The sequence below is a fragment of the Bufo gargarizans genome, chromosome 5, assembly GCF_014858855.1.
Source record: "Bufo gargarizans isolate SCDJY-AF-19 chromosome 5, ASM1485885v1, whole genome shotgun sequence".
Lineage (NCBI taxonomy): Eukaryota > Metazoa > Chordata > Amphibia > Anura > Bufonidae > Bufo > Bufo gargarizans.
In genome coordinates, this window is record NC_058084.1 from 117,946,127 (window position 1) to 117,963,562 (window position 17,436).

Genomic DNA, 17,436 nt, shown 5'->3' on the forward strand with positions numbered 1-17,436 from the left:
GTTCTAATGACTCTATTGTTCGCATCTGTATTTGAACATCTTTAGGCTACTTTCACACTAGCGGCACGGACCTCCGACAGGCTGTTCCGTTGGGTGAACAGCCTGTCGGATCCGTCCTGCTGCTAGTGACCGTGTGCCCCCGGACTGCCGCTCTGTCCCCATTGACTATAATGGGGGCGGTGCGGAGTTCCGGCGGAGGCACGGCGAGAGGCCGACATGTCGTAGTTTTATTCCGGCAGCCTCTCGCCGTGCGCTGCCGTGCCTCCGCTGGAACTCCGCCCCGCCCCCTTTATAGTCAATGGGGATGGAGCGGCAGTCCGGGGGCACATGGTCACTATCGGCAGGACAGATCCGACAGACTGTTTACGCGACGGAACAACCAGCCGGAGGCCGCTAGTGTGAAAGTAGCCTTAGCAAGTGGCCTCATGTGCTGCTTTTGAGACCTTCTAGCTTACTCCACATTGCCATACATGTTCTATTTAAGTGATGATTTTAATTAGAACAAGTCTGACATTAATCATATCAGATTATGGCTAGTGAAATTTAAAACCATTTTAACTGAATTGGATTAACTGGTTGATTTAGTAGTTAAGGTGAACAGTTACTTTTTCGGTATGGCTGAACAGCATTCTTCCTTCAGTAAATGAAATCGCCAATTGAAAAAGACATTTTGTGTTGACTGAGATTATCTTTGTCCAATATCAAAAGTAATTAATTCTACATTGATACGTGACAATTATACACATATAGAACTGTTGGTACTTTTCCACAGCGCTGTATATTACAGATTATAGACCAAGCATAATGTCTTGTATTGGGTGGTATTCAAGAGATCTTTCATTTCCATTGCCAGTGGTAACTACTGAGTAACTTATCCTATATATTTTTTTTACCTAGGAATAATCTACTGGGAGACAGAGCTCAATCCCCTTCTATTTATCACGCATTGCTCTTGAAAACCTACCTTAAATGGCTTTTCATTTCCAATATGTTCTGCTGCTCTATCAGAGTTCAAGTGTTAAGGCATGATATGAGTGCCCCTAATCTACTACCTTGCTGTAGACATGATTTTCTGAATTTAGTAAGACTGACCTCATTGCAGAGCGATAAACCCTTACCATTTCATATTTCCTTATGTCAGCGATTTTACTTACAGCAATGTTGTCTAGAAGCTCTATGAGGTTTTTGATTTTCAAAAAAATTGACGTACCGTAATAGTACAAGCCCTGGGATGAAGATTATAGTCCTTTTTATGCACTAATTATATGATTTATACATATTCAGATTGTACACTGTGCTTAATATTTGATTTGCTAATCAAACTTAGTGCAAGGTATACATTAAACTATGTACATGAATCCATATACAGCATCTCTCTGTCTCTGGAGGACCTGTTCTGTCCAGCAGTACGTAGACAACCCATTGATTTGAATGCACAGTGTGTAATTTCCCTTATGGTGGCGCTGCTGTTAAATTGAACACTTAATGTCAGGTTTCACCACAGATCAGAGCTGGTCAATGGGGTTTCCAGCAGATGGACACTTTATGATGAGTTTATTGTGAAGAAACCCTTCTAACAAGCAAGGTTTGTCCAAAGTGGAGAACCTCTTCAATAGGATAAAATAATCTGCTAGGACTTACCTAATGTTTTGGGGAATCTTTCATTGCAGAACCCTTTTCAGATTCCCTGATAATGCTGAACTAGAAGGCATAATTACTGGGACTAAGCAATGCTAATAAGAGGAATGGAATATAGCCTGTTACTTATCAGCCTCACCATTGTGAGTGCTTTCTGCTATTCTCCGTGGCTTGGAAACACTTCCCTGCAGCTTCGATTCAGTTTTTAAAGAGTCAGGCTAGGTGTCCCTTCTTGCCCCTTTAACACTTGGAATTGGTACGTATTTGACAACTTAGGCTACTTTCACACTTGCGTTCGGGGTTCTGCTTGTGAGTTCTGTTTGAAGGCTCTCACAAGCGGCCCCAAACGGATCCGTACATCCCCAATGCATTCTGAATGGATAAGGATCCGCTCAGAATGCATCAGTCTGGCTCTGTTCCGCCTCCATTCCGCTCAGCAGGTGGACACCCGAACGCTGGTTCTAGCTTTGTTAGAAAGAGATTGTCATGGACTATATGATATCTAATTTTCATGTTTTACATTATTCATGGGATAACCCCTTTAAGGAAATATACTCTCTGTTTCTAAGGATGAATACCTCCTTACGATGGTGCTGTATGGATGTAGTGTAAAGGCTATGTACAACTTTGGGGACAATTCTTTTTATTAATGTATTGTACTTATTTTGAGCTAAAAATAATTTTTAATCTTGGGAGCAGACAGACTCCTTATTTCTGCTCTCTGAGGTTATAATCACTCATGAAAGCTCAATCCTTATCTTACTGATAAGAATGTGGCCTAAATAAGTGTTTATGACCTCTAAGTTTTATTAGATGACAGCATAAAGTGAAAGTTCCAGTCACACAGTTACTGTAGAAAAACAGCTAACCCTTTGTGGCAGAACGGCTCAATATTTTTAATAAAGGCCAATTGAAAATATTATTTGTAGCCAAAAATTAGTGAAATACAATTTTAAAAAATGCCTCCAAAGGTGTACAAAGCCTTTAAGCTCTTATGACTCCATTGTACTGTATGGAGCCAAAGGGACACCAGGCTCTGCCATGTGCAAGATGCGTAAGTTTCGGGTTCACACAGTGCAGTTTGGGTTCTTTTCCTATATATTTTTTTAAAACCCTGACACTGGGAATTATACATTTTATATGGGAGCTCACTGTACAATGTGTATAAGTATATGCAGTAGTTTATTTTTATAGTATAAGCTTTTTTTAAATGTCATTTCTGGATTTACTGTGTGCCACCTGGTATTGTAGCCAGATTACTTGGCCATGGTTTATTGCTATGATTTTGTTTCTAAATGAAATAACTAGGATGCATTTATCAGGCAAGGAGAAGTTTGCAGAGTTGTCCTTCCACTGTTAATCAAACAAGGTCTTATATTGTATGGAAAGATATACATAAGCTGCTTAGCCGCACTGTGAATAGGTCCGCTTGTTGGTGGAACTGGTAGAAGAGATTATCCAAGAAAGTCAAGAATCTAATACAAATGTGAACGCTCTACATTTCCACTAAGATGATAGGAAGAGCAAGTATTGAATTTTTCACGCCGTAGTTTGGATGCAAGCCTGTGTTGCCCGCTGATAGAAGAAATGAGCTGGGCTCAAATAGAAAATAAATCCCAGGCAATGCAAAATCCATTGTGTTTTATTTCTTTTTAGTCCTTTATTTATGTGCTATAATGTATTTTTCCTATGGCTTATGTAAATAGGTTTTTGTTCTGCTTGCTTTATGAATGATTTTTGGGGGAATCTATTCTCTTGGGCTTTGAAGAGTCTACAGATCTCCCTAGATAACAACGTAGTGTGGTTTCTTTCCAAGACATCATTAGCACCAGATAAACAGTATAAATACACAGTAAGGAGATTATACAAATTAGGTCTTTGCTACAATAATTGGCCATGAATGAATTGTTATGAAAAACTTTATGGATAGAAATTCTGAAATAACCCACAAAATGTTTATTAACTGCATGGAAGAGGCATCAAATAGAACCGTGAGTTCCCCATCTGCAGGGCTCGCCATAGGTACCTGAAATAGAATATTTATCTGCAAATGTACAAAATGTGATTCTTCTTACTCCACATTTACTCTGTCTCCTAAGTTGAATGTGTGACTAAACTGAATGTGTCTGACAAGGTATAGAACGTTTGGGAGCTCTGACCTAGAACAGGGTAGTGTCTTCAACATCTGGCAATATCTATTCTGGAATAGGCCCAGAGAGCTGCAGTGTCCGCCCCGGCTACTGAATAATGTTCTGATGACTTGGGGTTCTGAAAGTCATAACCACGATCTGATGTTGACAATCTATCCTAACGGTAGGTCATCCACAGTGGTGTAGCTGTAGGGGAAGCAGGGGAAGTGGCTGATTTGGGGTCCGACCTCAGAAGTGGCACACCCAGGATGAGGATTGCAATAGTCAGGGACCCTCAGCGGTATTATACAATGTTTCTGGTGGTGGGTGGGGGGTTAAATTGTTCTAAAATTTGCTGTGGGGCCCAGTTATTTCTTGTTATGCCACTGGTCATCCATATTAAAGTCCCGAAATGTCCTTTTCTTTGTCTTATACCATCCTACATATGGTAATTCCGATGCTTTGTGTACAGACACAGTGTATGCTGATGCTTTTTTGCGTGAAATAGCTATCATACAGAAGATGTATTCCCAACTCAGACATTAAAGGGTTTTTCCAAGTGTTTTTTACTGATGACCTATCATCTGACTCTCGGTACCCCCACTGATTAGCTGTTTGCAAAGGCGCTTGCAGCAGCACCAGGGCCTTCTCCGGCTTTTCCTAGGCTATGTGACATCACGTTCAGTGGCACAGCTCAGCCCCATAGAAGGCACAGCTCAGCACTTTTATGCTGAACTGGGGGAAGATTAAATTATCTTTATGTGTCCCTAATTTTATGGGAAAACGTGACTACCAACTGGACATTTAGAAGAATTATCTTACTTTGAGCATTTATTTATTTATTTATATGTAATTTTTTTATATTTTTTTAGAATATTGCTTTTATACATTATATTAATAAATATTTTTTCTGCGTACAACCAGGTGAGGAGTGCCTGTCTATATAGATATACTATGTTTTGCCTTACTGATTGGGTGAATCAGATAGACATTGATCACCCAACACATGGTAACAATCAGTTGAGCCACTATAACAAGTTGTTGTACTGTAATATGTTGCAGACTCTCTGCCAAACATCCCCGCAGCAGAACAATCTCAGTGTATCCTACATGTGTGAATATACCCTGATGAAACAAGGAAAAATGTATTGGTACTGCATTAGCCAATAGTAGAAATACTATATGCAGTATAGTCCTTACTAAGAGGAAAAAATGTCAGTCTGTTATGTGTGATGCTTAAATTGATGACAAATAGAGATCGTAGACCATTTTACTATGTCCATTGGGCAGGGTATAACATAGGATTTGAAGGGATCCCCTCATCAATACAGTGGATTTATAAACATCTGTATTCTTTCAGAGCTCCTGAACGTTGGGTAAAAACATTACAGTGAAAACCCCATATCCAAATTTTATTTGAGGAGCATGACCTTTAAATTATAGGTCTGTGTACCAAAGCATCTGTATACCTTCCAACGTTCCTACAGTAGCTTATTAGTCGATAGTATAGCAATTTTCATACATCTTTCAGGAATGGCATAAACAATTGCACATTAGAACATGTGGACTGAACTACAGGTCCTTCTCAAAAAAATTAGCATATTGTGATAAAGTTCATTATTTTCTGTAATGTACTGATAAACATTAGACTTTCATATATTTTAGATTCATTACACACCAACTGAAGTAGTTCAAGCCTTTTATTGTTTTAATATTGATGATTTTGGCATACAGCTCATGAAAACCCAAATTTCCTATCTCAAAAAATTAGCATATTTCATCCCAACAATAAAAGAAAAGTGTTTTTAATACAAAAAAAAGTCAACCTTCAAATAATTATGTTCAGTTCTGCACTCAATACTTGGTCGGGAATCCTTTTGCAGAAATGACTGCTTCAATGCGGCGTGGCATGGAGGCAATCAGCCTGTGGCACTGCTGAGGTGTTATGGAGGCCCAGGATGCTTCGATAGCGGCCTTAAGCTCATCCAGAGTGTTGGGTCTTGCGTCTCTCAACTTTCTCTTCCCAATATCCCACAGATTCTCTATGGGGTTCAGGTCAGGAGAGTTGGCAGGCCAATTGAGCCCAGTAATACCATGGTCAGTAAACCATTTACCAGTGGTGTTGGCACTGTGAGCAGGTGCCAGGTCGTGCTGAAAAATGACATCTTCATCTCCATAAAGCTTTTCAGCAGAAGGAAGCATGAAGTGCTCCAAAATCTCCTGATAGCTAGCTGCATTGACCCTGCCCTTGATAAAACACAGTGGACCAACACCAGCAGCTGACATGGCACCCCAGACCATCACTGACTGTGGGTACTTTACACTGGACTTCAGGCATTTTGGCATTTCCCTCTCCCCAGTCTTCCTCCAGACTCTGGCACCTTAATTTCCGAATGACATGCAAAATTTGCTTTCATCCGAAAAAAGTACTTTGGACCACTGAGCAACAGTCCAGTGCTGCTTCTCTGTAGCCCAGGTCAGGCGCTTCTGCCGCTGTTTCTGGTTCAAAAGTGGCTTGACCTGGGGAATGTGGCACCTGTAGCCCATTTCCTGCACACGCCTGTACACAGTGGCTCTGGATGTTTCTACTCCAGACTCAGTCCACTGCTTCCGCAGGTCCCCCAAGGTCTGGAATCAGTCCTTCTCCACAATCTTCCTCAGGGTCCGGTCACCTCTTCTCGTTGTGCAGCGTTTTCTGCCACACTTTTTCCTTCCCACAGACTTCCCACTGAGGGGCCTTGATACAGCACTCTGGGAACAGCCTATTCCTTCAGAAATTTCTTTCTGTGTCTTACCCTCTTGCTTGAGGGGGTCAATGATGGCCTTCTGGACAGCAGTCAGGTCGGCAGTCTTACCCATGATTGCGGTTTGGAGTAATGAACCAGGCTGGGAGTTTTTAAAAGCCTCAGGAATCTTTTGCAGGTGTTTAGAGATAATTAGTTGATTCAGATGATTAGGTTAATAGCTCGTTTAGAGCACCTTTTCATGATATGCTAATTTTTTGAGATAGGAGTTTGGGGTTTTCATGAGCTGTATGCCAAAATCATCAATATTAAAACAATAAAAGGCTTGAACTACTTCAGTTGGTGTGTAATGAATCTAAAATATATGAAAGTCTAATGTTTATCAGTACATTACAGAAAATAATGAACTTTATCACAATATGCTAATTTTTTGAGAAGGACCTGTACTGTACGTGGTGACTAAAAATGACCTTCAAGAAGAAGTTGCACATGGAAGAACTGGGTGCATGAAACACTAATATGGTCCATGTCTAAATAGTGATATGTGATTAATAGTGATGAGCGGCAGGGGTCATATTAGAATTTGTGATATTTTGCAAATATTTTGTAGAATAATCATGTAGAATAAACATTCTTTTTTTTTACTCGAAAATCGGCATGGTAATGATCGCGTAATATGCGAATATTACATGATCAATACAAGATATTAAGGATATTCATCATTTTTTTCCATCTGAAGTCATAATTCATGACTTCAGATGGAAAAAATGACGACTATTCTAAAGAACAAATATATAGCACTATATTCAATATAGTGCTATATATTCATACTTAAGAATAGTCGTCATTTTTTTCCATCTGAAGTGAACACTGAACGCTGTTCACTACAGATGGAAAAAAATGCTGAATATTCTAAAAAACATGGGAGCTTTGTTAAAGTATTGCAATCCTCCGCAGCAGTATCGCAATCCACTGTAGTACTCACTATGAAACTATTGTAGCAGGCAGGCTGGACGGCAGCGTAACATCACTTCGTCACGCACCTGCTCCGCCTGCTTCATTAATAAAGTGGGAGGAGCATGCGCTTGACAAAATGAGTGACCGGCCAGCCTGCCTGCTACGGTAGTTTCATAGTGAGTACTACAGTAGATTGCGATACTGCTGCAGAGGATTGCAATACTTTAACAAAGCTCCCATGTGTACACTTTACATATGAATACTGCTGTGAGCGGGGCCCGGTGTAATAGAGTACAATGACTGCACCGGGCCCCACCGTGATATCAACACCAGTTGCCGGCCTCCAACCGCTCCTCCTCACTGATACATCGCAGGCCGCGCTGTGCAGCATCGCGGCCGGCGATGTATCTGTGTTAGCACAGTAAAATGGCAGCATTCGCCCCCATAAGGCACAGGGGCATTTTCACCCAATTTTGGGGAGAAAAAACGCGTCTTATGGTGCGAAAAATACAGTAGTCTACGTACTCCATATGCCAATGCTATAAAATAATGGTAAGGTCAATATTTTCTATGTCGGATATGTAAGGTTCAATATAATAGTGTTAATCGTCCATCATATAGCAGATCAATATTTCCATACACTTGACAAGTACAGTCTATATGCAGAAACATCAAAAGTGATCTGCAGGGAGTACACAAATCGGTATAGGAGAGCACTACAGCCAAGTATGGATATTATTAAAAAATACATCATCAGGATCCTTCCAGGGCCAAAGGTCACAATGCCAATCAACATTTAAAGGGGTTTTCCAGGAGTCGAATATTGATGGTCTATCCTCAGGATAAGTCATAAATATCAGATTGGTGGAGGTCCCACTCCTGGCACCGCCACCCATAAGCTGTTTGAGAAGACCACTGCCTCTTCCTGGGACAGTGACATCACGTTTATCAGCTTAGTCCCATTCAAGTGAATCGTCTTGGGCTGTAATACTAAGCACAGACACTACACGATGTAATGCGCTGTGCTTGATAAGCTATGAAGGGCTTTCATCGCTCACCGAAGCGACACTGCCTCTTCAAATAGCTGATCAGGGTGGTTCCAGGTGTCGGACACCCACAGATCTGACACTCGGCACCTCCAAGAGGATAGGTCATCGATATTCTTGGAAAACCCCATTAATGGATAACATGCTTGAGCTTTGCGAAATATGCAGTGCCCTACTGTTATTTACCATTAGGTGCTGAGTTCCTTGTTGATTATTTGGTAGATATTTGTGGGATATTTGTAGGTATTTGACTTTGTGAGGACTTTGGAAAGAATTTCCATCTTCTAAACATGAAGGCTTATGGCAGGCTGTCAAAGGTATGCACACATGGCAGTGTAGTTTATGCAGATTTGCAGCATGGATTTTCTTGCAGATTGCATTGTTTTCCACACTGAATCCACCGCATTTTACATGTGGATTTTGTAGCAGATTTAGAAGTGGATTTTCCCCAGATAAATACTTTTGCGTTGCAAAGGGTGAAAGCTGCACGGGACATCCGCACAAACAATTGACATGCTCATTCAATACGTCAATATATGCACTGTGTAGATGAGATTTTGTGAATCTCATTCACTTAGACTGTTATCTATTTTATTTTATTTCCTTATTTTGTGGAACTTGACCTGCAGTGCAGCATTTCCGCTTCTCTATATTTTGTATCACAGATTCCACTGCAATGAATAGATTTAAATCAATAGCAAAATACATGGAAAACCCGCAGGCAACTGATACACTGTTGGATTTATTGTCTGCTGATATGTATTTCAATCTGAACAGCATTGGGACTTTTTCTAAAAACAGATAACCACAAATAGCTTATTGTATAGCAGTAACATATGAATGAACTAATAATGTAAAAGTATTGAATTCATATTTACTGTAATATTCTAGAATTTAAGCATTCTTTATTTGTAAAGATAAATAAAGTAACTTGACAAATCTTCACACCCAGTAAATGTTCTTAGATGAAGAAAAGATACAGAAGACCCTCTCCACTCTGTCAGGGGGGCTCTACTTGTATAAGCATTTGGTAGAACAGGTTCTGTAGACATCTATGTGGAATCAGCTGATGACGGTGTAAAAGAAGTGCGCTCTTTCACGCTATAGTAGGATCTTGGGCCTCTGCATGGTACTTTATACCTAACGCTAACATCGACCTGTAAGGCTGAGTTCACACAAGTTATTTGGCCAGTTTTGGCCCCAAGGAAGTGAAGTGTGCTGTGATTCTAAGGCCCCTTTCACACGGGCGTTGCATGTGTGGGTGCGTTACGGAAACATTGTAATGCGTTTTGCACTCGCGTGAAAAAAAATGCGCATGTTTGGTACCCAAACCCGAACTTCTTCACAGAAGTTCGGGCTTGGGATCGGTGTTCTGTAGATTGTATTATTTTCCCTTATAACATGGTTATAAGGGAAAATAATAGCATTCTGAATACAGAATGCATAGTCAAATAGCGTTGGAGGGGTTAAAAAAAGATTTAACTCACCTTAGTCCACTTGATCGCGTAGCCCGGCATCTCCTTCTGTCTCCTTTGCTGAACAGGACCTGTGGTGAGCATTAATTACATGAACTGGACCTGTGATGACATCGTTCCGGTCATCACATGGTCCGTCACATGATCTTTTACCATGGTGATGGATCATGTGATGGAACATGTGATGACCGGAGTAACGTCATCACAGGTCCTGTTCATGTAATTAATGCTCACCCCAGGTCCTGTTCAGCAAAGGAGACAGAAGGAGATGCCGGGTTACGCGATCAAGTGGACTAAGGTGAGTTAAATCCTTTTTTTTATCTTTTTAAACCCCTCCAGGGCTATTTTACTATGCATTCTGTATTCAGAATGCTATTATTTTCCCTTATAACCATGTTATAAGGAAAAATAATAATGATCGGGTCTCCACCCCGATCGTCTCCTAGCAACCGTGCGTAAAAATCGCACCGCATCCGCACTTGCTTGCGGATGCTTGCGATTTTCATGCAACCCCATTCATTTCTATGGGGCCTGCGTTACGTGAAAAACCCACAAAATAGAGCATGCTGCGATTTTCACACAACGCACAAGTGATGCGTGAAAATCACCGCTCATGTGAACAGCCCCATAGAAATGAATGGGTCGGTATTCAGTGCGGGTGCAATGCGTTCAACTCACGCATCGCATCCGCGCGGAATACTCACCCGTGTGAAAGGGGCCTAAGGGTGACACCTGTCATCTGCGTATCATACTGACTCACAGTATTGTTTCACTACCACAGCAGACTCCCTATGCGTGTTACTACAAGGCACAGTGTTCTACACAACTATACAGGCTCTCTTGATCCAGGAAATAGCTGTTTTTTAACACGATTCGCCACAAATTAATTCGGATCAAATTTAATCTTTTCGGAAAATTTGGCGAACCAACCGAATCAAATTTTTGAGAAATTCCCTCATCTCTAGTGGTGGTCGTACCGGAGTCCTCCAGCCACCACTTTGCGGAGGCTCCGTTCCTGATATAGGGACCCGCATCTATAAGACAATGGGGGCATATCCTAGCTATATGCCCCAATGTCTGAGATGAGACAACCCCTTTAAGCTTTTCGTTAAGCAGTCTCCACGCGGATTCTACTTGCACTTCCTGGAATGCCACTTGGGCTTTTTCGGGTCTTTCTCTTGCCTTGCTCTGGCTGGTACCTAATCCAGGGCTGGCTTTATTCTCAGCTCTTGGCACTTGACACTTGGCATGTTCTCTACTCACTCCTTCGTCTAGCACTCTTCATCTAGCACAGTGCTTTCTAACTCTTCCTCTCTATGGGAGAGGCAACTGGCCCCACCTAATGGCTTATTATTATGACCTATTAACTCTTAACTAGTTGGTATATAGAAAATGTGTGGTTACATCACACATCACATCTTTGATCATTCTGCAGCCTACACATACAAAATACCCAAAAATCGTTTTGCAGGGGACCATTGCCATAGAAGTGGAACACTGTATATGCATTTAGAATCCTGGAAGTTACTGATGTCTGGACAGATAACTGAATGTTTCAAGCAACAGCAAATTTCTAGCTGCCTAATCCTCACCTGTTGATTAACATTGTTTGAGGCAGTTGCTAAAATAGTGATGAGCGGCAGGGGCTATATTCGAATTTGCGATATTTCACGAATATTTAGAAGAATATTCATCATATATTTGCGAATTCGAGAATTCAAGATAATTTTATTGAATTGCCGAAAAATCGACAATGTAAAAATCGCGTAATGCGAATTCGTAACGCGAAATACAGGCGTGGGTCACTTTGGCTACATTTTTCAAGCTGCTAGAAGTTTCATGAGTTTCTCCTGAGACTGGAGAAAATGGTTGGCACGGCAGAACATTACAATAGCTTTACATGCAGAAAGAGTCAAGTGCTCCAATATATTCACGATTGGGAAGTGAATAGAATATTTTTTCACACTACGTGCAACTTCACATTTTAGCAGGTCTGACTACAGATTACTGATTGGTGCACTAAGTATTGTTTTGAACTTGACATTGCTTCCTCTCAAGCAAGAAGCAAAGAGGAATCATGTGTTCAGATGGAAGAAAATGCTGAATATTCGATATAACGAATATATAGCACGATATTCTAAATATTCGCGAATACTCGAAAAATTACTATTCGAATATTCACGCTCAACACTAGTTGCTAAGCATCTGCCTTACACCTAAATCTGGTTAATTTTACCAACTTGCTAGCTTGGCTAATTTAAGGGGGGGGCGGCATTTGATTGGTCAGGTTTCCTTTCTATGCTTCTTTGCCAGTGAAAGCTCAATGCATTTGTTTCTGGATTTTTTATTATAGTCTAGTTCAGGCATGCTCAACCTGCGGCCCTCCAGCTCTTGCAAAACTACAACTCCCAACAAGCCCGAACAGCCTACAGCTATCAGCCTACAGCAGGGCATTGTGACAGTTGTAGTTTTACAACAGCTGGAGGGACAGCTGGTTGAGCATGCCCGGTCTAGTTCATTGGTATTGTATAAGTGTATAATGGGACCTGTGGTTCTATTGTCTTTCATAGTAGTTGTGTCTGTTTGGTTTTGATATACCATGAATGCCTTGCTGGGTTATGTGGCAGAGCAGGATAAGTTCTGCTCTGTCTTTACAGTATTTCCATTCACCATGATTTATCCACTCTCTACCTAAATAACATTATCATCTTCTATCTTCTCTATTGCCAGACTCCCACCTGCTTCATCCTTTGCTATAAACACGCGATTCCTGTCACCTATTGATTAGTTATTTTTGTGTATATATTGCCTGCCACTGTTGATGTGTGCTAGTTTATATATTTCTTCTTCAGCCCTGCTGGGGTATCTCAGTATCAATACACTGTTAGTACTTTTTTAACTTCCACAGGTAAAATTCAGTTCTGCAGTCTTATCAACAACTGGAATCATTACACTTGTGTGTACATCAGAATTTGCAGGATGTGGAACATGAGAATAGATTTTTTTTTGGGCTTGTTTTAAAAATTATACACAGTCAAAGAAAACAAATGGGAACTACAATCTATGTGTTTGACCTCAGAGAACTATAGTCAATATGTTTTGTAACAGGTGAAACCAAATGTGATTTCAGTAGTTTTATGCTTGACACAAAAGTTGTTCGATTTTGCCCAACTGATCTGAATAAGCTATAGGTATTAAAATATTTGACCAAAATTGCACAAAGAAGTAACTATGCTATTTCACTTCAGCAACTCGCATTTACTAAGGCACTTACTAACATATTGTGATTGTCCGTATTGCCTCCTTTGCTGGCTTGAGTTATTTTGCCATCGCATTATACACTGCTGAGTTCCAGGAATTACGGCCACTGATGCAGTGCAGATACAAGGTGTCCGGAACATGACCCGGCCACCAGAGAGGCCAGCGCTTTTTCCGATAGTGTGCAAGACCACCGCTGCTGATTAGCAGGCTGGTCAGAACCCTTGGAAACAAGCAGTGTATAATGTGATGAAAAAATGTATCAAGACAGCAAAGGAGGCAATGTGGACAATCACAATGCATTAGTAAGGGCCTTGTATTTCTCTTTAATGATAAAGTGCATTTGCTAAAGTGTGACAACCCCTTTAACCAAGCTAATACAATTGCATTTTCAGTGTTAAAAGCCCTAAACAATATAGTTGGAGATGCTCGCTGAGACAAGGGGATCTTCAATTATCTAAACTATCAGCATCCATGAAGTTTTTATCATTCAGAATTGTGGTTTGTTTTTGGTGTCCTCACTGTTGAGCACCTGATGAGTCCTTCTGTACATATTTCCATGAGGGTAGAAACCTCTGAATTCATGTCCAATGACAAATGAAGAATGTAGATTGTTCCTGCAAGAATAAATACTAATGTCCAGGATTCATGACAAATTCTAATTGAGGTGTAGATTACAATTGATTTACTGGTTTGTGTAATGACGCAATTCTTCATTTTTTTTTATAGACATCAACATGGCTGGAGAACCAAAACCTTATAGACCAAAACTAGGAAGTAAAAGGCCACTTTCCTCTTTATACAGGTAGGTCCATGAGTGTTTTATACTGTTGGGAAGAGTGCTGTGATAAATTAATGCTTACAGTATATACAGTTCTCAATGAAAATTCTCAGTGTTTGTAGCAAATGCAATTTTGCTCATTTTAAGGAAAGAAAATTCCCTGGATCAGAATAACTCCCTGGATCAACGACCCTTCTCCAGAAATCTAATAACTATAACCTAAAATATTATTACACTCCAGAAATACATCCAGACCCCTCTTGAACTCTTTCGGTGAGCTCACCATCACCACCTCCTCAGGCAGACAGTTCCATAGTCTCACTGCTCTTACCGTAAAGAATCCTCTTCTATGTTAATGGAGAAACCTTCTTTCCTCTAGACATACAGGATGTCCCCTCGTCACAGTCCTAGGTATAAATACAGAATATTTCGGGAGAGGCTGACCCCTGAGTACTGACCCCATATATATTTATACATGGTTATTAGATCTCCCCTCAGTTATCTTTTTTCTAAACTCAATAACCCTAATTTTGATCATCTTTCTCAGTACTGTAGTCCACCTATTCCAGTTATTACTTTAGTTGCCCTCCTATGAACCCTCACAATAGTCCATGTGCGTAGAGTAGCTGGGCTATTTTGTCATCACATCCATCTATGACCATGCAACCCATTATCTTATTGACCTTGGCAGCAGCTGTCTGACACTGGTTGCTACAGATAAGTTTACTGTCAACTAAAATTCCTTTTCCATTCGGCGCTACCCAGTGTTTTACCATTTAGCATGTACTGGTGCCTTGTATTTTTCTTCCCATGTGCATAAACAAATGTATTAGTTTTAAATCCAAATGTAAAATACACAGATGCGCTCATGTATATAAAAACCAATGTAGACGGAAATCGTCTGCTGCCAGTGCAGCTCAACAAATCATTTCTTTTGGGTGTGCATCCCTGAAGGACATTACCAGGACAGCTTTACATGATAAAAAATAAGAAGTAGTACTCCCTAGGAACAAGCTACACTGCAGGGATATACTTCAGGAATACACAATTTCACTGGTCTTCTGATGTGCATCCATGTAGGCCCAATTCTCATTAAAATTCCTGATCCAGAGTAGACTATTGAAATCAAATGTTTATTAAGGCAATGAAAAGCTTCCCTTAGGAGCTTGATGCATAAAATCATTAAAGAATAATAAGGGAAGCTAATGCTTAGCACAACATTTCACAACAAGGTCCTGTTCACACTAATGTTTTTTTTCTGTCTGTTATTCTCATTGTTTTTAAAGAAAAAACTTAGAGAAACACTTATGTTTTTCACTGCCAGCAATTTCTAGGAGTACAAATAAAATCTGAATTGTGGAATAACCATGTATTATTATTATTCTGTGATACTCACTTATTTGCTAAAATTACTGCCGGCATTTTATCATTTTTAGTATGCCTCTAAGCACTGAGAGTGTATTAAAAAAATCTTTAAAAATACATGTTTGTTTCTGAAAGTATGGCCCATACAGAGTCTTAGATTCCAAAACCCTAAATGCAAGGTTATCTTTCCTAGGAATCATAGCAATTGTAATGGAGAGTGAATATGGACCTACTGTGCCAACTAACCAGGCTAACTTAATGGTGTTGCTCTGATGGTTCTCTCGTATGCAGCCTTCAACCCCTGTACAGGGATCTAGAATTCGCTGCAGGGAATCAACCAGGCCACTACCTCCTGGAGTAGTCCTGGTGTATCTTACAGTTAGACTATCGGGGTCAGAGACACCAGTGCAAAGCACCAAGGACTCAGGCAAAAGGCATAGTCTGAACAGAGTCCAGGGTCTGGGCAGGCTGAGTACATACATATTCTAGATAGCAATTCCAAGGTCGGGGCAGGCTGAGTAAAAGCAAAGTCCAGATAGCAGTTCCAAGGTCATGAAAGGCGGCAAGGAGCAAAATAGAGACAGGCAAGCTACAGTGCAAGGGTAGCCAGACAAGAGATCACACCTTCACTGGTAACTAGAGAATGGGAAACCTCAAAGCTCAGGCAAGGGGTGGATCCACAGTCCTGCTAAATAGAGAGGCTGATCAACACTTTAATCAGCAGCTGGATAGGAGTACTAGTCCCAATACACACAGGGAGAGTGGTTAACGCCCGCGCCTACCTGGAACAGCAGGACAGCGGTAGACATGGACCGCCAGTCTAACAGCAATCAACTGTAGGGCTCCACCTTCTTTTACCATTAGATTCCATAATACTTTATGTCAGACCATAATTCATCCAGGGGTATTTTCACCAGGGCTCTTTAAATCAAGTTTATACTCCTGCTAATCAATTCAATTTTTTGCAGTAAGTTCTTGATCCAGTTAACTCTAGTTTTTGTTATTTTAACATCTTCTTATTTTGTTCGAGCAATAATATTAAAGGAGTATTCTAGGATTTTACAAGTGATCGCCAATATCCCTTACCCCTGCTGATCAGATATTCTGTAGTAGCTCTGGTGCTGGAAGTCAGCGCCTCTGGTCACTGTATAGTGGAAGGAGCTTGTTACTGCAGCACTGCTCCCATTCACTTCAATAGGAACAAATGGATACAATGCTGCAGTAACCAACTCCAGCCACAATACAGTGGATAGAACTGTGTAGCTCTGATGCCAACTTCCAATGTCGGAGGTGGGGTGTCAGACTCCCACTGATCAGATATTAATGGCCTATACTGAGGATAGGCCAACACTTGCAAAATCCAGGAAGACCACTTTAAAGCATCATACAAACTGATTAAAATAAATTACACAAATTTATCAAACTAGATTGCAGATTATATTGTATGAACGTTATTGTGGAGAACAGCCGCTTACAGTATACTGTCCCATAAGGAATCTAAGGAAGGTTCAGCTTAGCACAAGCTTTCCTCATTAACGATATATATCATTGTGGGATAAAACCTACATATCCAGAGCAAGTAAACATTTCAAAAAGCCACAATGAATATTGCCAACAATTCTGTTGTCACATTGAAATGATTGCACTTGTAACAGCAGATGCTCCAAATTGTAGAGAAACAAGTGACTTTAGGAACAGCCAGTAATCAGACGCTTGAATGTTCTAGATCATTATGGCTGCTAAGCAGATGGAGAGAGTGTGAATAAATCAGCCAAGTAAATCTTCCATGTCATGCCAAGAACCTATTCCTTTCTTTGCTGATATTCTTTTTTTTACATACATTTGAGATCCTACCTGTTGAACATGAGAGAGATGGATATGTGTCTGCTCTGGGGCTTTTCATAGGAAGGAACAAGAAAAAGAAAGCCTTCAGGACTGTGCTGCTTGATGAAAACTCCAGTGGACTGCCACTCGTAGTATTTTTGTACAGTGTTTTAGGTTACTTTCACACTAGCATTTTTGTTTTCCGCTATTGAGATCCGT

General features: G+C 40.6%; 1 protein-coding gene across 2 annotated transcripts in view; it reads left to right on the top strand.

The window, feature by feature from the left end:
- The window catches only part of RALYL (RALY RNA binding protein like), a 641,777-nt gene that overhangs the window by 453,143 nt on the left and 171,198 nt on the right, over positions 1-17,436 (top strand). For both annotated transcript variants that reach the window (XM_044294718.1, XM_044294719.1), the window contains one exon: positions 13,977-14,052. In XM_044294718.1, the coding sequence (XP_044150653.1) occupies positions 13,977-14,052 (76 nt within the window). The remainder of the gene's footprint in view (positions 1-13,976; positions 14,053-17,436) is intronic.